The 17,772-nt window shown below is 37.1% G+C and overlaps 1 protein-coding gene across 1 annotated transcript in view; it reads right to left on the bottom strand.

Moving 5' to 3' along the window:
- Positions 1 to 17,772, bottom strand: part of ctnnbl1 (catenin, beta like 1) — a 95,193-nt gene that overhangs the window by 6,477 nt on the left and 70,944 nt on the right. Inside the window, exons 14-15 of the mRNA XM_044120359.1 lie at positions 7,468 to 7,605; positions 5,668 to 5,740 (exon numbers count right to left, since the gene is read on the bottom strand). Coding sequence (XP_043976294.1) covers positions 5,668 to 5,740; positions 7,468 to 7,605 — 211 coding nt within the window. The remainder of the gene's footprint in view (positions 1 to 5,667; positions 5,741 to 7,467; positions 7,606 to 17,772) is intronic.

Here is a 17,772-nt window from a genome sequence, read left to right as displayed (position 1 = left end):
CACCAATTTAAAAACAAACATGACATTTTATCGAGTGCAACCATCAATACACGTCATATGTGTTGGTCAATGTTCCATTAATTGTGTTTTAAAGGCATCTCTAAATAGGTGGGTTTTAGTCTTGGTTTTGGCTGTTGAATGCCAAAAACATAATTAACGTACACCTGAGGAATTTGTTATTGATTTGGATTTTGACGTAGATTTGACAGACTTAGAATCAGTCAGAATTAGTTTTTCTGTTTTTTTTTCAGTGGCCCTAATTCTCTTCTGTAAGGATTTGATCCCATGAACATGCAACACCAGCCTAAAAATGGCTGAACTTTAAGGCTGACTGAGCCCTAAATGCAGCTAGGGACAGAAGAAGAGAGTCGATAAAATCTTGAGGATCCACAGCATCTTGCAGGTGCCCGCCTGTCACTGTGAACCTGTTTCTCTGTCTCTGTGTCTATGAAAGGCTCTGCAGTCAGCCAGATGCACAGGAAGGTCAGAGACTCTACGACTCTTCAACTTTCCGCCAAGGCTTTTCTTTGATGCGCCGCTGCCCTCTCCCTGCTGTCACCACGGCAACACGGCTGAGGACAATGCAGCGCTGAGCGTTGCCATTACTCAGGTCAGTGACTAGGACTGATCCGCCACGAACACTAGCGGGATCACTTCCAGGAAGGGGGCGCGGTACGGGGGCTTTGACTGCAGCTGCAGGAGGAGCAACACAAGTCATTCAAAACACAGACATGCAAGAATGAAGCTGCACCAACACAGCTACAGCAGGGACAGTAACTAGAGACGATGGCGCGGGAGAGTGTTGAGTACTATGAGCTATGAAGTCATAAACTGTGGTCACCATCTCTACACAATGACGATAAAAGAAGACTGATAAATAGAAAGGAAAAACTTTAAGCAACTCAGTTGTAAGAAACTGTGAAGCTCTGCAGGGTGAAAAGAATCACATGCAACAAGTTTCTGGCACCTTCCTGTCAAAAGCTCAGCTCAGACTCTGAACTTCAGCATAAGTGATGTGTGAGATGAACTGCCTTCATTATGTTGTGCCATTAAAGCCCAACCTCACAAGATGTTATTCTCATCCTCAGAAGAAGAAACTCAGTGAAATTGAGTCTCATATGATATAAAAAGCCACAGTCGGGTTTCACGCCATCACCTGGAGCTGAGCCGTCTTCTTCCTGTGGTGCAGCTTTAAATTTGGTAAGCTGAAGGCATTAAGGGTCAAATCGGCTCGGGTGGTGGCACACTCTGCATGTGCTTAACCTTTTCCTGCAATTTCCAGTTGACCAGGTAGGTCACTTGAAATGGGAAAAGTCTGCGCACGTTGGCCTTCTGAAAAGGCTGAGAATTCACACTGCGAGCTGGAAAAGCAGAAATATATTCAAACAATCAGATGCTCTGGTTCTCAGCTGGTATAGATGCACAGACAGATTCACCTTTTTCACATCTGATACCGATATCTAAGGTTTAGTACCGATATCTGATACAGAAAAACAGCTGAACTGACTTAAAATGTTTCTTTTTAAGTGTGTTTTAGGACACACAAATAGAAAACTGACTTACAACCATACTTGATACTCTGCGCTAGTACAGTACACTGAAATAAACCATTAGCTTTATAAGCTAACATGTAAAAACAACTTTAATTTGATCAGTCAGTGTGATTAGGAGTAGAACAACCAAAATAAATAAGAAACAAATTGACAAAAACAATAGGTTGACTACCTTTGTAAAATGGTTCAAAAATAGCAATTAGGAATTCTAAATATAATGTAAAATAAATAAAGCATGACATCACTCAGAGAACAAAGGACAGAATTAGACTAATAGATCTGTCCTTATGGATCGGGCACATTGTCAACAATATCAGATCTAGAACTTCTTTCAATATCAGCACAGATATTAATATCTGATGGATGCATCAGAAATAAAATAAAATACCTGCACAACTGAACATGTCATCAGCGATATTCTTTATGACATCGGAAAGATTAGAATGACATCATAATTTCTTGATATTGGGCCAATCCCTCGTTTCAATGGTAAACGCCAACTGAATGAAATATCTACACTGAAAAAAAGGTCAGGAGTGAAAATATAAACATGTAATTAATATAATGAAAATCCATTTAGACACCCAAGTGAAAACATTGTGTGGACAAGCCAGGCACAAGTGTATGCAAATATGCAGATGAACACTGAATCGACGACAACAGGTTTCCTGTGTGTGTGCACAAACACGGCGGCGCTCTGAGGACTGGAGAGGCGCCACGCTCGCTGGCGAGTGTGACGGATGACTCCATCTACTGCGTTTACACGCCGCAAAAGCCGGAGGGTGTGTGTGAGCGGAGCGTTGTCCTCAAGCTGTACCCGGCGATTAAACAGGAAGGATGGATGTCGCGTGGGGACAAAAACAATACACCTGCTACTACATCTTTTCAAACGCAAACACAAACCGAATATGGCAGGACGGGGAATCTTAAAGCAGAAAGCCGTCTGTTTCACTCTCCCACAGAGCCAGTGATTACACTGCAGTGCAAATATATATGCCAGGAAGTGTCTGAGTGTGAAGTTTTATCATCTGAATGCCGGCAATGTGGATAAAAACCAATAAGCGCTCCAGCCTGGATGTATTTTACTGTGTTTACTAGCATTACATTTTTATTTTTCCATCTGTACCTTATATACTGTAGGCACTTCAGAACTGCCTCAGTGATACACTCCATCTGTGAGGTTTCTATTCACACACAAGACGTGTACTGCATGGCTACGATGAACATCTGAGTATAAAAATGTATACAGCACCCTAGGAACTTATTTTCATTCTTTAAAAAGTATGGCATGAATTTTAGGGCTGAAACATCTAATCAGATGTTTATTAGATGATTATTTGATTATACAGATTGTTAAGATTATCATCAACTAATGTATTAATCATTAAATTGAGTATAGAGGCAAAAAAGTCAATATCCCGAAAGAACACCACAATCAGAGCTGAAATAAGTCAAAATTTAACATTATAAACATTTTGGACTTAAGATAACAAACCTTCTTTGTCCATAAAGCTGTCCAAACCAGAACCTGATGTGTTTTGGCTGGATCAAATAATGAACAATTTTATTAGACACCTTTTATGGCCCAATTAGAGATTAGTTAATCAAAAATGATAGTCAATAGATCAGTTCTACACAGTATTGATGTTAAGTCAAGCAGAAAAGCTCATGAGCTTTTCACATCATGTTAAAAATTCATCCTTTGCTACAAATAATCAAACATACATTAAAGGCTTGTTTTTATTGGATTTTAGGCATTAAATGTTCTTATAAATGACTTGAACTATGTGTTTATTTTCATTTTATTTGTATATCTGTATACAAGAGTTTTCATCTGAGAATCACTTATTTGATTAAAGAAGTAATCAAGTAATGGATTAATCAAACCAATTTCTTGATTAATCAACTATTTGATTAATCAGTTATTTGATTAATCATCAGAATAGTTGATTACTAAAGTAATTGGTACCCACAGCCCTGAAATAAAGCAATTATAGATGTTGATATTATTGGTTATCAGTGCGAAGAAAGGAAATAGACTAACATTGTTCTGCGGCTAATCAGCAAACATCCAGAAGTTTCCATGACACCATAATTTTACATAATTTAATGCTAAAGGAAGGAAATCTTAAAAGGGTGAAGGGGTGAGGAACCCCACTTAGAGACAGTGTGATCATCACTGAGAAAAATACTGCATTGGAAGCATCTCTATGTCAGGGGTCACCAACCTTTTTGAGACTGGGAACTACTTCACGGATACAAATTAACACGAAGGGCTACATGTTTGATACAGACATAAATTTTCTTGGCTCGGCCTTTATAACAATAGTATATATACGTATATATATATGATTACATGCTGCCTGATCATATTAATGTTAGGAACTACTGACAACAGTTATCAGTACCTGCTACTACAGAAAAACAGCTGAACTGACCATGGCAGCTATGGTTAATTGCTATTATGTGATCAGAAGTTCTTAGTTCAGATTTTTAAGTTTGATTCCCTTCTGGAGCTTTACTGTGTGATTCTAAATTGCCCACAAGTGACTGAGGGTATGGATTGTTGCAGCTGTATGCACTGAGATTTTCCTTTAAATAAAAAAAAGAAAAGTTATTGTATTTTTTATTATCCAACCCTCTTTACTATTAACAAAATTGTGGAGAGAAGAATAAGTTCTTTTGTGCCAAAACATCTTGTAAGCAGCACATCAGTGCGAGTCTGTGGGGGTCAAAGGGCACACCAAATCCTAAATCTTATTGGTCAATTTGTTTTTTCTGTGAGCTGAAAATGAATTAATGGAGTTTGAATCTCCCATTGTTCAAAGATCCCGCCTGAGCTTTTTACACTGCGCGGTTTTGGTGTGTCACCGGTTTACTAGCTTTTTTTGTGGATTCACAAACTTAAAAGCTGACGGGTCAAAAGGCCCGACAGATCGGAAGGTATGTACAAAACTATTGCTGCACCTGACCTGCAAGAGCACAACCACCTCTCCAACGTGCATTATGTGCGCGTCGCACAAAAGCTGCACAAACCTAAACCACTAAATCAGCACATCTTTTTTTTTTTACACAAATGATGCTAAATTATAAAAACATGGACGCGAAGCCTACCCGGTAGATCCACGGAAAGAGGAGGATGATGATTCCCAGGTTCAGGTGATGTCAGACGTCCAAAGGAGGAGAATGTGAAGCAACAATGTTTGCTTAATTGGGGAACGTTTCGACTAGATTAAATTGTTTAACCCACAGTCTTAGTGCGATGCTCAGGAAGAGCGGCAGATGTCAGCTACCGGGTGACCCATTGGCTCTCCAGTTTGGGAAACGTCAAAGAAGCTCATAAACAGGCGATCTGCCAGAACCGCACACGGTAAAAAGCTCCGCCGGGATCCAAACCGCTCTTAGAACTATGGGCCATTCAAACTCTGCTCATTCATTTTTAGCTTACAGAAAAAGCGCCAAGCTGCCAAATAAACAAAAGCAAATTGACCAATAAAATTTAGGCTTTGGTGTGCGACCCCCACAGACTCAGACGTGCGCTACATACAAGATGTTTTAACACACAAGATCTTTTTTTTCTCCACAATTTTGTTAATTGTAAAGAGGGTTCGGTAATAAAAATTTTGGAAATTATACTTTTCTTTTTTTACTTTATGGAAAATCTTAAGGTAGGCAGAGTGTGTGCAGCTGTACAGCTGCAGGCGCTCCTGCCCTCCGATAATATCCTGCAGGCGTCTGTGCAGTTTTGAACTTTAACCATAGAAAAGAGTTTAATGCATAAAGCAATTTATCTTAAACATTTTTTGTATTTTACTTTTAAAAAATCTAAATATAAACAAATGTTATTAATTCAATATAAAAACATTAAATTAAATAATTTCTTTGGCAGTGCTCCTAAATGACAATGGCTATTTTTCGAACTTGCTCCGCGGGCGACTGACAAGGTCCCCTTGGGCGACCGGGTGCCCACGGGCACCGTGTTGGTGACCCCTGCTCTATGTGTTTGAGTGACTTTAGAAAACAGAGTGAAAACAGAATTAAATCACTGAAATAGTGAAAGAGACACTGTGAAACCCCTTCCAGAACTTGTTAGCAGACACTGAGCTGTACTCACCTCTCATGATGTGGCGGACTACTTTGACCGAACCTCCTCTTATATTAAGAATCTGATGAACCCGCTGCTGCAGCTAGAAGAAAGAAAAAACAAAAACAAGATCACTGTTTCTATTAATTTAAAAAAAAAAAATTCGTCTGTTTTCTAAGTTAAGCTGCTTTAGCTTTCGCAGCTCGCTTGGCACAAAAAAATTAACAGAAACTTCCTGGTGTGTCTGTTTATTATTCAGTGCCTTCAATGACTACCTGTTAGCATAAAAGCCAGTGTTGCTCACACTCCCACTTTCAATATCTGGTGAGGCGGAGCATCTCCCTTACTGGAAACCTTCAGAAACCATATCAAAACATTAACGTATTGACATGCAATACTGGTAATATAGAAATACTGGTTGTTTAGTTTTTATAAAAATATTCAGCTATAAAATGTCCCTGACATTCTGCATTTTGCTTACAGGCTTTAGTTTTAAAAGCACAGTTACAGTAAGGAAACAACTGACCAATCACAAATGTCCTTACATTTTTGTGTTAATTATATAATATTAATCCAGCTGACAATCAGTATTCAGTCAGTATTTTTTATTAAACATATTTTAAGTTCTCATTTCAGCTATTAATTGTTCCAATGGACCAGAATCTTGTTCCTTGAACAGATTAGGATAGGTCTATGTGCTATACAATACATGTTCAATACAATTTTTGTGTTGAACATTAGATGTCTTAGAAATTTAAGACATCATTCTTAGATTTAGGCAATATAGGAATGATTTTTCTTTTTGCATAAAATCATTCTTAGATAAATAGATTTCAGTTTGCTCAGTTCTGCCTATTTTGAACTCCTTTCAGATTGAGCCATTTTAGGGCCTCCTGTCACTTTAAATCCAAATAAGCTAGTGCTGGCCACCCCACCCCCAACTCACTGCTCACACTTCCCCCTGAAAATAGCTGCAAACAGATGTGCAACTATACAACTGTACATCTTTGAAAAGCAGAAGTGGAACCTCCTGCACAACCAATAAGTATACCTCAAGTGGTTTCTAGATGACAAGTCAACCACAAAACATTTGTCTTTCACGTTGTAAAGTGCAGTAAGTAGTGCAGCTGGGGTTGCTAGGCAACAGCACTCAACAATAGGGAAACTTTTGAAACTTTCAGAATTTTCAGACACCAATAAACATCAACTTATTGCTAAAAAACAGCAGGATATTTATTTGAAGCGCTGAGGTGTTTTTATAAGCAGTAGAGACTCAAATGGAAGAATACACTAAGGCTAAAAATAAATTCTGCATAATCGGCCCCCTTTAAAATAAAAATCTAAATATTTAAGCAATGTGTACTAGCTTTTTGAATGTGTGAAATATGCTGGATCGGTGTGATTTGCATCTCCTGACACAAAGTGAGCAGAACTGCTTCTTCAATTTCACTTCAATGACACACACCAACTGATCAATAGAACTAATAAAAATACAGAGGCTTGGTCAATATCAGACCAACTGTTGGTCTAATAAAGAAGAATTAAAGAACTTAATGATTTTTGCTTTACTTTGAAAAGCGTAAAATGAACAGGATCAACATAAAAAGAAAGTTTCATAAACAAAAGTAGCCATCAACGAATTCAGTTAGCCCTGATTAGGTGTGAGATGTGTGAGCTAATTGAGTAAAACAACCATACAAACAATCTGATGGCTGTCCGCTTCCACAGGCCGCGTGATCGAAAGCCTTAATGATAATTGATTAGTGAGAAAACTCATTTAAAAAGCCAGATAGTGTGTGTGTGTGTGTGTGCGTGTGTGTGTGTGTGTACCTGTGAGACCCCTGAGCTGCTGATCTCCACCATAATATAGCACAGCAGCTGCAGAACAAACAGTCCAGCATCTAGACGGCGAAGGTAGAACTCATCCTCCATGATGTCGTCCAGGATCTCCCCCCGACGGACCATCTCCTGCAAACGCAGCCGGTACAACAACACACATCATGGTGGAGATTTGTTGTTTTTTTTCCTTTCAAAAAGCTGTTAATAAATCTCCATTTGCTGTTCATTTGGTGATGGGACGTTTTAGCAAAAAGACAAATCTGGAGTAATTTAGATGTGGTTTACAAGCCTTTTCCACAAATCCATTTTTCACAGTTTAACAGATGCAGAATCAATAGATTTCACAGAAAAATACCAAAAAAAAGGACCTGACTAACGTGTATCGGCATCCTTGCATAGTTATTCATCTCAACAGTGCTGTCAGTATGCCAATAGCACAATGCTGCCAATAAGCGTGCAGTTCACATTAATCATCATTAGAGACTAAAAAGTAAATCTGAGAATGGAGAGGCTGAGACCTGCTGGAATGAAACACCAGCTGTCAGACGGCTAAAGCGTGGGTTTTCCAGACACACAGAATCCTTTCACAGCACATCCAACCAACTGCGTTACCTTCAGTTATAAAAATTTTAAGTAATAAAATATCACTGAAGAGACTTGTGTCTTCATTCAATTTATGGCTTGGAATTGGGTTTCTGTCTCTTTAAGAAGCTCCTGCTCTTTCTGAAACTCCTCTATTAGTTATTTAACAACATTTTTACCTGCGTTTTACTGAGAAGTACCTCATTAAATGAGGGTTTTGTGTTAATAGTTACAAAAATTTGGAGGTGCATAATGAGGCATCATCATTTGGAAATAACAGCGCGTAAAGCCAGTGGGGAGGAGAAGGGACGATGCAACTGGTGCAGACCCCCACAGTTCAATGAGTCAACTATAAACCTAGCTTGATCCATCTTTATTGTCACTGGTGTTTAAAAAGCTTATTTAAAATAAACAAACTGTGTCTAGCCTGCTGGAAATGATGTGGGAAACCCTGCATAATAATACACGGGTAAGTTCATTATTTAGAAAAAGTACCAGAACAAATAAAAATTCTCAATCCTCAAATATAAACTTGCTTAAATTAGGAATTTAATTTTGATTAATTACAACAAAAACACATCTCAATGAGTGTTTAAATTTTAGATGCCTGAGTACATGTGAATGCAGAGTGTTATGATGATTATCATCATGATGATGATCATTGCCTTTTGGTTATTCATGCAGCACAGAGCAAAAACACATTTTATGCAGTAGATTTAAAAATTGAATTTCCAGTCATTTTCAGTGCCAGTATAAAGTAATACAGAAAGAATTAGCACTTTAGTACTACAAGGCAGAACTTGCTGTCCAGTAAAAAACATACAAGTATTTCACTTTTTATTTTCCAAACTTAAGTGCAAGATTTTTATTATTGTTAACATGTATTTCTCGAGGAAGATCTATTTGAGATTAAATATCTCTTTTATAAAAGAATGCTAGCCAAGACTTAGAAGACTATGAGGTGTAAAACTGCTGACAAAAATGCAATTATCGTGTGTGTAAAACCTACAAAACAAATAATATTTTTCATCATATGTCATCAATAATTTGAACAATTGTAGATTTAAATCAGTGTGATTCCACAGATTGGTCCTTATTAAGGATCTTTCTTAATCTTGTGAATTATGTCAGAGTATGAATCAAACCAAAACAATCTCCTTTTTTCTTTTATTCTTTTTAAGTGTGTTCTTAGAGTAAACAAAGATCATGCAATTAAAATGCCAGTTCTCAAAGAAGTATCTCCATAGCCCATGATGTTTAGAATTATAATTACAATGATGCCACTAAACATAATCAAAAACATCAGAGGACTCCTTAATAAATAATGAATTCATTCTTAATCAGATCTCATGTTTTCACAATGGAGATGTTCTGGTACAAAAACTGCAATGATATTCTGGAGAAAAAAGATCCTTTCATCCATTCTTTGTGGTTCTTCTTTTCTCATGGGTTACTGAGACGCACTGATCCAATATCGATATCAATATCTGTATCGATCCTGGTGTTTTTTCCCAATAGCTTGTGAAGTTAGAGATTTATTTCAGTGAGTTGTACTGGTGCAGAGTTATCGCATAACTTTTAAAAAAGAAGCATTTGAAGTCAATTTTACTGATTTTCTGTATTGGACTGGTAATGACTGGTATTAAACCTCAGACATCGGTATCAAAAGAGAAAAATGTGGATTGTGCGTCGCTGTGACATACTGTATAATCCAGAACATTATGATCTTTGAGAGGACGATAATAGAAACAGTAAAACTCTGAGTGGAACACTCAGATGCATATTTGGGAGATGCATATTTTGTGGGGTTTGTTTTTTTAAAAAAAATTTTCTGAATCATTTTATTCTAACTAACCCACTCTGAACAACTTCGCAAAATAAAAATTTTGTGTCAGCTTCTTTTAATTATTAGCAAAACAATGGAAACAATTATAGCAAAAACTGTTAATAAGGCCAATAAATGAAAGACATTTATCTTGTTTTACTTCCTCTGGGTACAGCAGTGGCCTTGAGCTCTGTGTTATGACAAAGAGCACCGATATCGCTTTGTAAAATAGTTTCACATCTGTGCCTGGTTGCCTGATAAGGATGCACACAAAATAAATTAATGCCACATGTACATAAAATTGCTTTCTTTTCCCATTCATTAGAAACTCTCAAGTCCATCTCAGTAGTTTGTGGCAAAATTGTAAAACTGTAACACTGATTTAAAAGCAGTTAAGGAATAATGCATCCATGTAATCACAGAGAGAGATGGACAGACCAGACACAAACACATGCTCTGGTCAGTTTCTTTCAGCATTTCTCAGAAAGAAAATCTACATGAATGGATGCATTTTCTGATAATCACTTTGAATAATTTAACCTGCTTCCATTTTTATTTCACTCTCAGCTGCAAACAAATGGACATTGTATTAAGAACATAACATCAATGTTATGATTGATGTTATCATAACATCAATCATAATGGAAATTAATGGAAATTTCCATTAATTTCCATTAAATTAATGGAAATTTAATTAAATAAAATGGAAAAAAAATATTTTAAGAAACTTATGTTTTCTTTATCATATTTTGTTCTAATTTACTCCTAAAAATCTCTCATTTTTTCCAGACAGAGGTTACACACACCACAGGGATAACTTCTAAAATCAACTGGAAAACATGTTTTTTTTTTATTTAGAAAAAGTATCTGCCCTGAAAGCAATGAAAACATATTAAGTAGGCCTGTCACATTAAGAAAACTGCTAGATGATAAACTGCCTCTGATTATTGCAATAAATGATAATACTGTTTTTTTTCCCAGACTATTAACACATTGGTGAAGGAATAATAATGCAACATTCTCACAGATCAATAAAGTTTAAATACTAACATATATTTATCACTGGAACTGGAAGACACTTAAAATATCCAAAATAAACAATCAAAACAGAAACAACAAATAAACTGAATTATGAAGTCTTTCTAAACTACATTGTCCTTCAAAACGAGGAGTAATTGAGACCAAAACACCAGATTGAAGACTTTTGTCATCCAGTTTTGGTAGAAAGAGAGAAAAGAGATAAAAAGATAAATCCCACAAATGGAAACTGTTGAACTTGTTTTAATTAATTAATGAATTGATTTATTGCTTATTGCAACAGTTCTAGTATTTGCTAAAATTTTTTATAAAATGTTTCTGCCGGAGCTCCGTCATTGACTGAACCTCCAAATGAGCTTTTTGTTCCCCGGCTTCACGATACCATCAGCAGTCGATGCTGTAAATGATTCGGCCAATGGGACACATCTTAAAATAGCCAATCATCAGTGTGAATAATTGTTCAGCTGATAGGTGTGTGAAGCATGGATGATATGCCAGAAATGATAAGATGACATGGTGAAGGATTGAAAAGCACAGATTTGATGGCAATTAGAAGGCCTACTGAGGCTTTAGTAAGAGCAGCTGTCTGGACAAAAGGAGTCCGAGCTGCAGAATGAAGGAAAACGGCAAGATCCCCAACGCCGCCAATGGGATTCTGTCAAGCGCTTAGCTGTGTGTGCCTTATGTGCAGCAGATACAAGCTTAACCTAACAAAAGTATCCAATGCTTTTTTTAAACTACATTTGCCATATATTTTATTGGGATTTTATCAAAAGGACCAATAGAAAGAAGCACATTGTGAAATGTACAAATATATACTGTTTAACTTTGAGAAAAGTAACCCTTAAAATCCAGTGCAACCAAACGTCTCCAGAAGCCAAAATTCAGGTAGGAGAGTCTAATTAAAACATAATTGGACACTCAAATTCCAGCCTTTATGAAAGAATGGTGACAAAAAAAACCACGGTGAAAAAACCCATAAGTCCTGTTTGCCACAAGTCAAGGAGCTGAATACAAATGCGTGCCGCACTTATCGTTTCTGTAAAAATGTGAAAACCATGACCCATTTTAGCTCCACTTTTCTGCTTTGGCTTGGTCTATCAGATAAAACACCACAAAAATACACAGAAGGATGGAACATCTCATTTTATGTGTCGGACTGACAACCAGGAATTAAACTGTGACCCAAAACGCTCATAAGAGAGGCTGGCAGGAGCCGATGTTTCTGAATCTAACACACTGGGTTACCACAGAAACAGCTGCCCCCCTGTGACAGCTGTCCCTACTGTCACACCGAGACAGTAATGGTAATGGTATTCAGTTCTTCCTTAATATTATTTTAAATATTAATTAGTGATTAGTTAAATTTTTATCTTTAAAATTGTTTTCATTAGTCTAACTTTTTAGTTAACTATTTGGCGTGCACACATTTAGTTAACTTTATTTGTCAGTTCTTTGTATTTTTTGATAAAGACAACAAATTAATTTCTTCCTTTTGAGTTACCAGTTTCCTCTGGACTTGCTCCTGAAAATTACACAGATGAGCTCCAGCTGACGGATATCCATACATGGCTGTCAAACTTCCTCAGCAGGCCGTTCCATTTGTTCGCCAGGGGAAGGGAAAATTTGGTTTACAGTTTATTTTTACCATTTATTTAATGTTTCTTCTTTTTTAAAGTTAGTTCAATTCTGATATTTATTTAATTTACAGATTTAGTAATATTCTGGCCAGTATTTGTTTGGTTGTTGTGTGTTTAATTACTCCCTTGTAATTAAACACACAAGGGAGTGTGTGTTTAATCAGCCACTATTTAAGTTCCCCTCATATCTTGTTTGGGAGGTCAGTTTGTGCTTGAGTTCGTTGTGTTACCACCTGAGTTATACTTTGTTATGTTGACCTCAGTTTGGGACCAATTTATCATTTTTGAACTTTTTTGTAATAAATTAAGACAATATTTTGGAATTCTTCAACGTCGCTCTGGCTGGTTTATGCAAAACCTTCACACCCCCCGAGAAGGGTAACAGAGCAGTCCTCTGCTTTGTTCCTACTGTTCCAAGAAAGAAATGTAGGAAAAACATTTCCAAACAAGACAGCGTGACAAAGTGACTGCTGCGTCCTCCAGGGAGCCTTGCTCTAATAGAACGGAGACAAGATGTCCAACACAAGACGACTTGAGCCAGACCTTAAAATCTCCGTGCGGATGAGATTTCTTTGAGCGATGACAAGTGCATTAAATATTCATTATTATGAGCAAAGAGGAAGAAGATGTGTAGGATATTAAAACGGGAGCTGACGTCGCCGCGCTCGTTAAAGCCACAGAGTTTTGTCAACTCGTGAGTTCTGACACCGTGGCCAAATATCTTTTATGTGTCGGCTCGGCCCCTGGGGCCGACGCCGGACAGAGGAAGCGGAGAAAGAAAAACGTGTAGAAAAGAGGGATTGGACAAGTAAATTACTGCAACCTCGGGGGAGCCCTGCAGCCCTGCTACAGTACAGACAAAGTAATAAGCAGTGATTTTCAGTCTCAGTCCCTTTACTGTAACTCAACTGCACTCTGCTGCTGTGCTTGTGGGATGGAGTGTGTATGATTTATGGTGGGCTGTGTGTAACTTTTTAAGCCATTTATTAGAATATGTGCAGGTGTGCATGACATGTAAGCAACCAACATTTATTGGTTTATATTCCTCAGATTTCTTTGTGTTGCGATGCTTAAATGGGGATTTCTGTAAACATTTTTTGCTAAACCCACACACTGTGGGAGTGAGCATGAGTAAGATATATTGTCTTTGTAAGGCTTAAGCAAACGCAGGAAAGTGAAGCTGGATGGCCTTGTTATGAACCGGTGGCATGCAGGATGAAGCTGAAGTCAAGTTTAGAGAAAATAAGTGAAACTCTGAGACCCAGAGGCAACATACTGATTTCTTGTTGCGACAGAGAGAAAATGAACAGCCTCGCTCTCTTGGGAGAACATCAATTACGGTTTGTTCCACAAAGTGGGGCAAAGCAAAAAACAACAGGATTCTGGGAGGGGAGGAACTCAAATAAAAATCTGTCCAGATATTAACATGTTTTACAGTAGAAACAGTCTCATTAATCAGCAGTTTAGATAGGGCATAAATTAATCAGACCTGGTCCAAACACATAGGCATTGTGTCATGATCTGACCTGACTGAACTGTAACTATGAGCCCAAGCCCAAAGAAAACCCGACTATTATTTCAATTATGATTTACTGCTGACTTTCATTTCTACACTACCATCTAAGTAAGGAGTGTAATTTCTTCTGTTTTTAGCTTCCATTTAATGTCTTCCATTTTGTTGCTAGTTGTGACCACAGAGTGAGTCAAGGTCAAATCCTGTGGGATGTGTGACTGGTACCATCTCATTACTGTAGTGTACTGTGCTTGTTACAGTCTGATTAATTTCAGTAATCTCTTCATTTCCTCAATAGGGTAACCTTTCTACTCACCTATTTGTAGTAAATTAACACTACTTTGTCTTGTGAATTCTGGATAGGTTTTTCCTGTGCTGTATGTATTACAGGTTTATTAAACATGCCACAGAAACCTGAACTCGACCATCAAGCTAATAATTCTGACCCGACTCGGCCTGAGTTTCAACTTGGGTTCGGGCCATAAATCTAAATTCTAATCAGCAACATGTTGTTGTTGGTTTTAGATGGATTCTTTAAATGCACGTTTTGTTGCGTGTGTATGGCAAACCAGTTTATACTTTAATTCTGCCTGGATGAACACAGAACAACACTCCTTCCCTACTGCTTACGTGATCTTCCTGTTTTCCTCTTTCAGCTCCATCTTTTGACTAATCTATCCTCTGCACACACTGACACTATCTCTGCCTTGCATCTTCAGCTCCATCTCCAATAATCAACCTGACCTCCTCCTCCAATTACACATTACTAATCCTGTCCATTCTGGTACCTCACAATAAAATCATCTGCTCTGCCACTTGTTTTTTTGTTAGTGCCTCTATCCCCAATCCGTCACAGTTGTGGTAGTTACCATCCTGTAAACATTTTATTTCAGTAATACAAAAATTATTTTGTTATAAATCAGCCATAAGACTAATTCTGCCTTCCTATTCTCTGGTTTGAAAGATTGACCCCCAGGTCATTGTCCGTCCATACCTCTATGTCAAATCCAATTTATCAAACAAACTCAGGTTTGAACATTTTTACTGAAGCAGATTCATCATCATCATCTTATTTTTAAGCATGAAAACTTTTATTAAACATGCTGCAATATTCTAATAAGAAATAAGACAAACCAAGTAGTAGTTCTCTAAATTTAGCTACCTTGAGCCCAAGGGGAGTGGGACAGTGGTGAGTCCTGATTTAGGGATCAATACACCACAAAGCACTGAAGAAGTAAAAAATCTGTCAGAATCAGATTTATTTGCAAAGCTTGTGCACCCAAATCTGACTTCGGTTCAACTTTATCAAAAGAAATTAAGCATTAAGCAGGGAAACATTCTTTGTTTCTAAGCTTCCAGTGGTCTGATTAGTCAGTTTGATTGTTCAATGACAAATAACTTGCTGTTAAGTTGGTACTTTTGCTTAGTTTCCAGCTGCAGCACATGCAGCAGCGCATTATGCTGCATTCAAGTACTGTTCGCAAACTACATAATCCATAGTAAAGAGGCTCTAAAATATTGATCTCATTTATTAAAAATGTGAATATTTCAGGTTTGCTCAACTTGTCTAAATCATTATATTTACAAAGTTTTATTGTTTTCTTGCAATAATGTAATAGTCTTTATTTTTAAAATGTTCAAAAATGTTTAAAACAAGATGAATTTTTTATTTACATGTTGTAAAAAATGCAATTTCTTTTTTGCACAAGACAAAACACTGAGCCTAAGAGTTAAACACTGCAAATTAAATTAAACCCCAAAACAATGAATGGACTGGTTTAAGAGCAGAAGATTTTAAAACCAGGAAAGACTGAAAACATTTATGAATGAAAGAACAACCACAACAAAGCTATAAAACAGAAGGAAAGATGGAGATCATAGCTGCAACTCAAAGAAGATTTCATGGTAATAACAGAGACAATTTATTCTTAGAATAACTATAAATAGCTCATCTGGGTGCAAAAAACAGGATTGTTCTGTTTCTAACTATCAGCAAACCTAATCTAGGCCATTTTGCTCAACATTAAACAACAATCTGAGTGAATAACTAGCGGGAAAGCACACTTTTTACAGTATTGAGGTCAGCCTGAAACACGTTTTGCTGAGTTTCCTCAATCTCAGAAGAATTGTTAGCAACAAACAGAGAAAAAGGAAAAGGTTAGGAGGGGGAAATGTGAAGACAGCGGAAAGTGGGGCCAACAGCATAAAAAGACAACAAAGAGAAAACTGAAGGATTTATATACGAGGAGATCAAACACATTAAAGTTTGTATGGAAAACGACAGGAACAAGTCACAGAAGAAACAAAGTGGAAGAGGAGCATATTAGAAGAAGTGACAGAAAAGAAATATTGAGGAGGAGGAAGACTGGAACATTATTCCAAGAAGGGAAAGTAACTTGAAGGTAAAGGGGATGAGAAGGATAAAGGGAGGGTTGAGGAAGAGAGATACCAAGGTGGGACTAAAATAAGTAGCTTATTAAAGGCACACAGAAAGAGCAGCAGCAGCTTTTCCTCTGCTATCCTCCTGAGAAATCTGGGAATAATATGTTGCAGAGGTAAAATATATATATATATACAGTATATATATTTTGCTTACCGCTTCTTAAAAACAGGCTTAACTAGGGGGAAACCAAAAAGGCAGGGCGCAGAGAGATAAAGCACTGCTGCTGACGGCAGCCGATTCGGGCCGAGGCGCGGGACAGAACTGGGTTGGCATCTTTATCAGCTTATTTAAAAAAAAAGTGGCATTTGGTGGGGGCTTTCGTTCACACCAACTTAAAATATCATCATGCAGATGTTGCACCCTGCGGATCAGAGAGAAAAATGGTGGCACTCTGCTGAGGCCGGCGGACAGGGCGGAACAGTTATCTCTCTGTGACACGTTAAATAATTTACCACAATATAATACTAACTTTTTAATGCTTTATAAAGCTAAATGATAAAGTAGGACAATGCAAAAACCTAAACTCGTGGTCACACTTTGAGATGAATAACTTACAATTTGCAAAATAGTATTAATAGTATAAAAGCTGAGATTAAAGATTAAACTTTATTTGAAGCTTTGCTAAATGACTAAAATAGGTCTAATATTTTTGTTGTATCCTTTTCTCTTAACTCTGGCCTTTCAAAAGTATGGGTAGTGCTAAATGTAATATTACTACATATGTAGCTACATGGAGAGAGTGGGTGGGGTGGGTGGGTTTGTTTTTTTTTCCCAAAAAAAAAGAATAATATTGTACACTGGATATAGATTTTGTACGGACATGCATTCTGAATAAATATATGTACTGTATACAAAAAAAGAAACATGATTAAAATCACACTTGAAAAACTTCGTTCAGTTGATAAGTCATTAAAAATGACATGCCATCATCTTCTAGCTACTTCCTGTTGTCTTCTTTGTGGTTTGTACCAGTGGTAAAACACAATTGTTTATAGTGTAACTCAAGTGAAGCCAGAAAAGTGTTTTCATTGGAGTTTAGTGAAATAAATCAATTTTGATACAGCCGGAAAAAAAACAAACCCTGATATTAATAAAAAAAATAATAATAATTTCTTCAGAAACTGCCATATTTCCATTAAGTGAATTTATTTTCAAAATGTTAAATTGCTCAATTATATGGTGAATGGAAATTAAGCTTATAACACCTACCAGCTCTTTTCAGAATTAACAGAGGAAGTAAATTTGGATCATCTCT

Source organism: Gambusia affinis, linkage group LG01 (genome assembly GCF_019740435.1).
Source record: "Gambusia affinis linkage group LG01, SWU_Gaff_1.0, whole genome shotgun sequence".
In the NCBI taxonomy this organism is placed as follows: Eukaryota; Metazoa; Chordata; class Actinopteri; order Cyprinodontiformes; family Poeciliidae; genus Gambusia; species Gambusia affinis.
The sequence above is the reverse complement of the archived record's forward strand: the minus strand, read 5'-3'. Positions and strand labels throughout refer to the sequence as shown.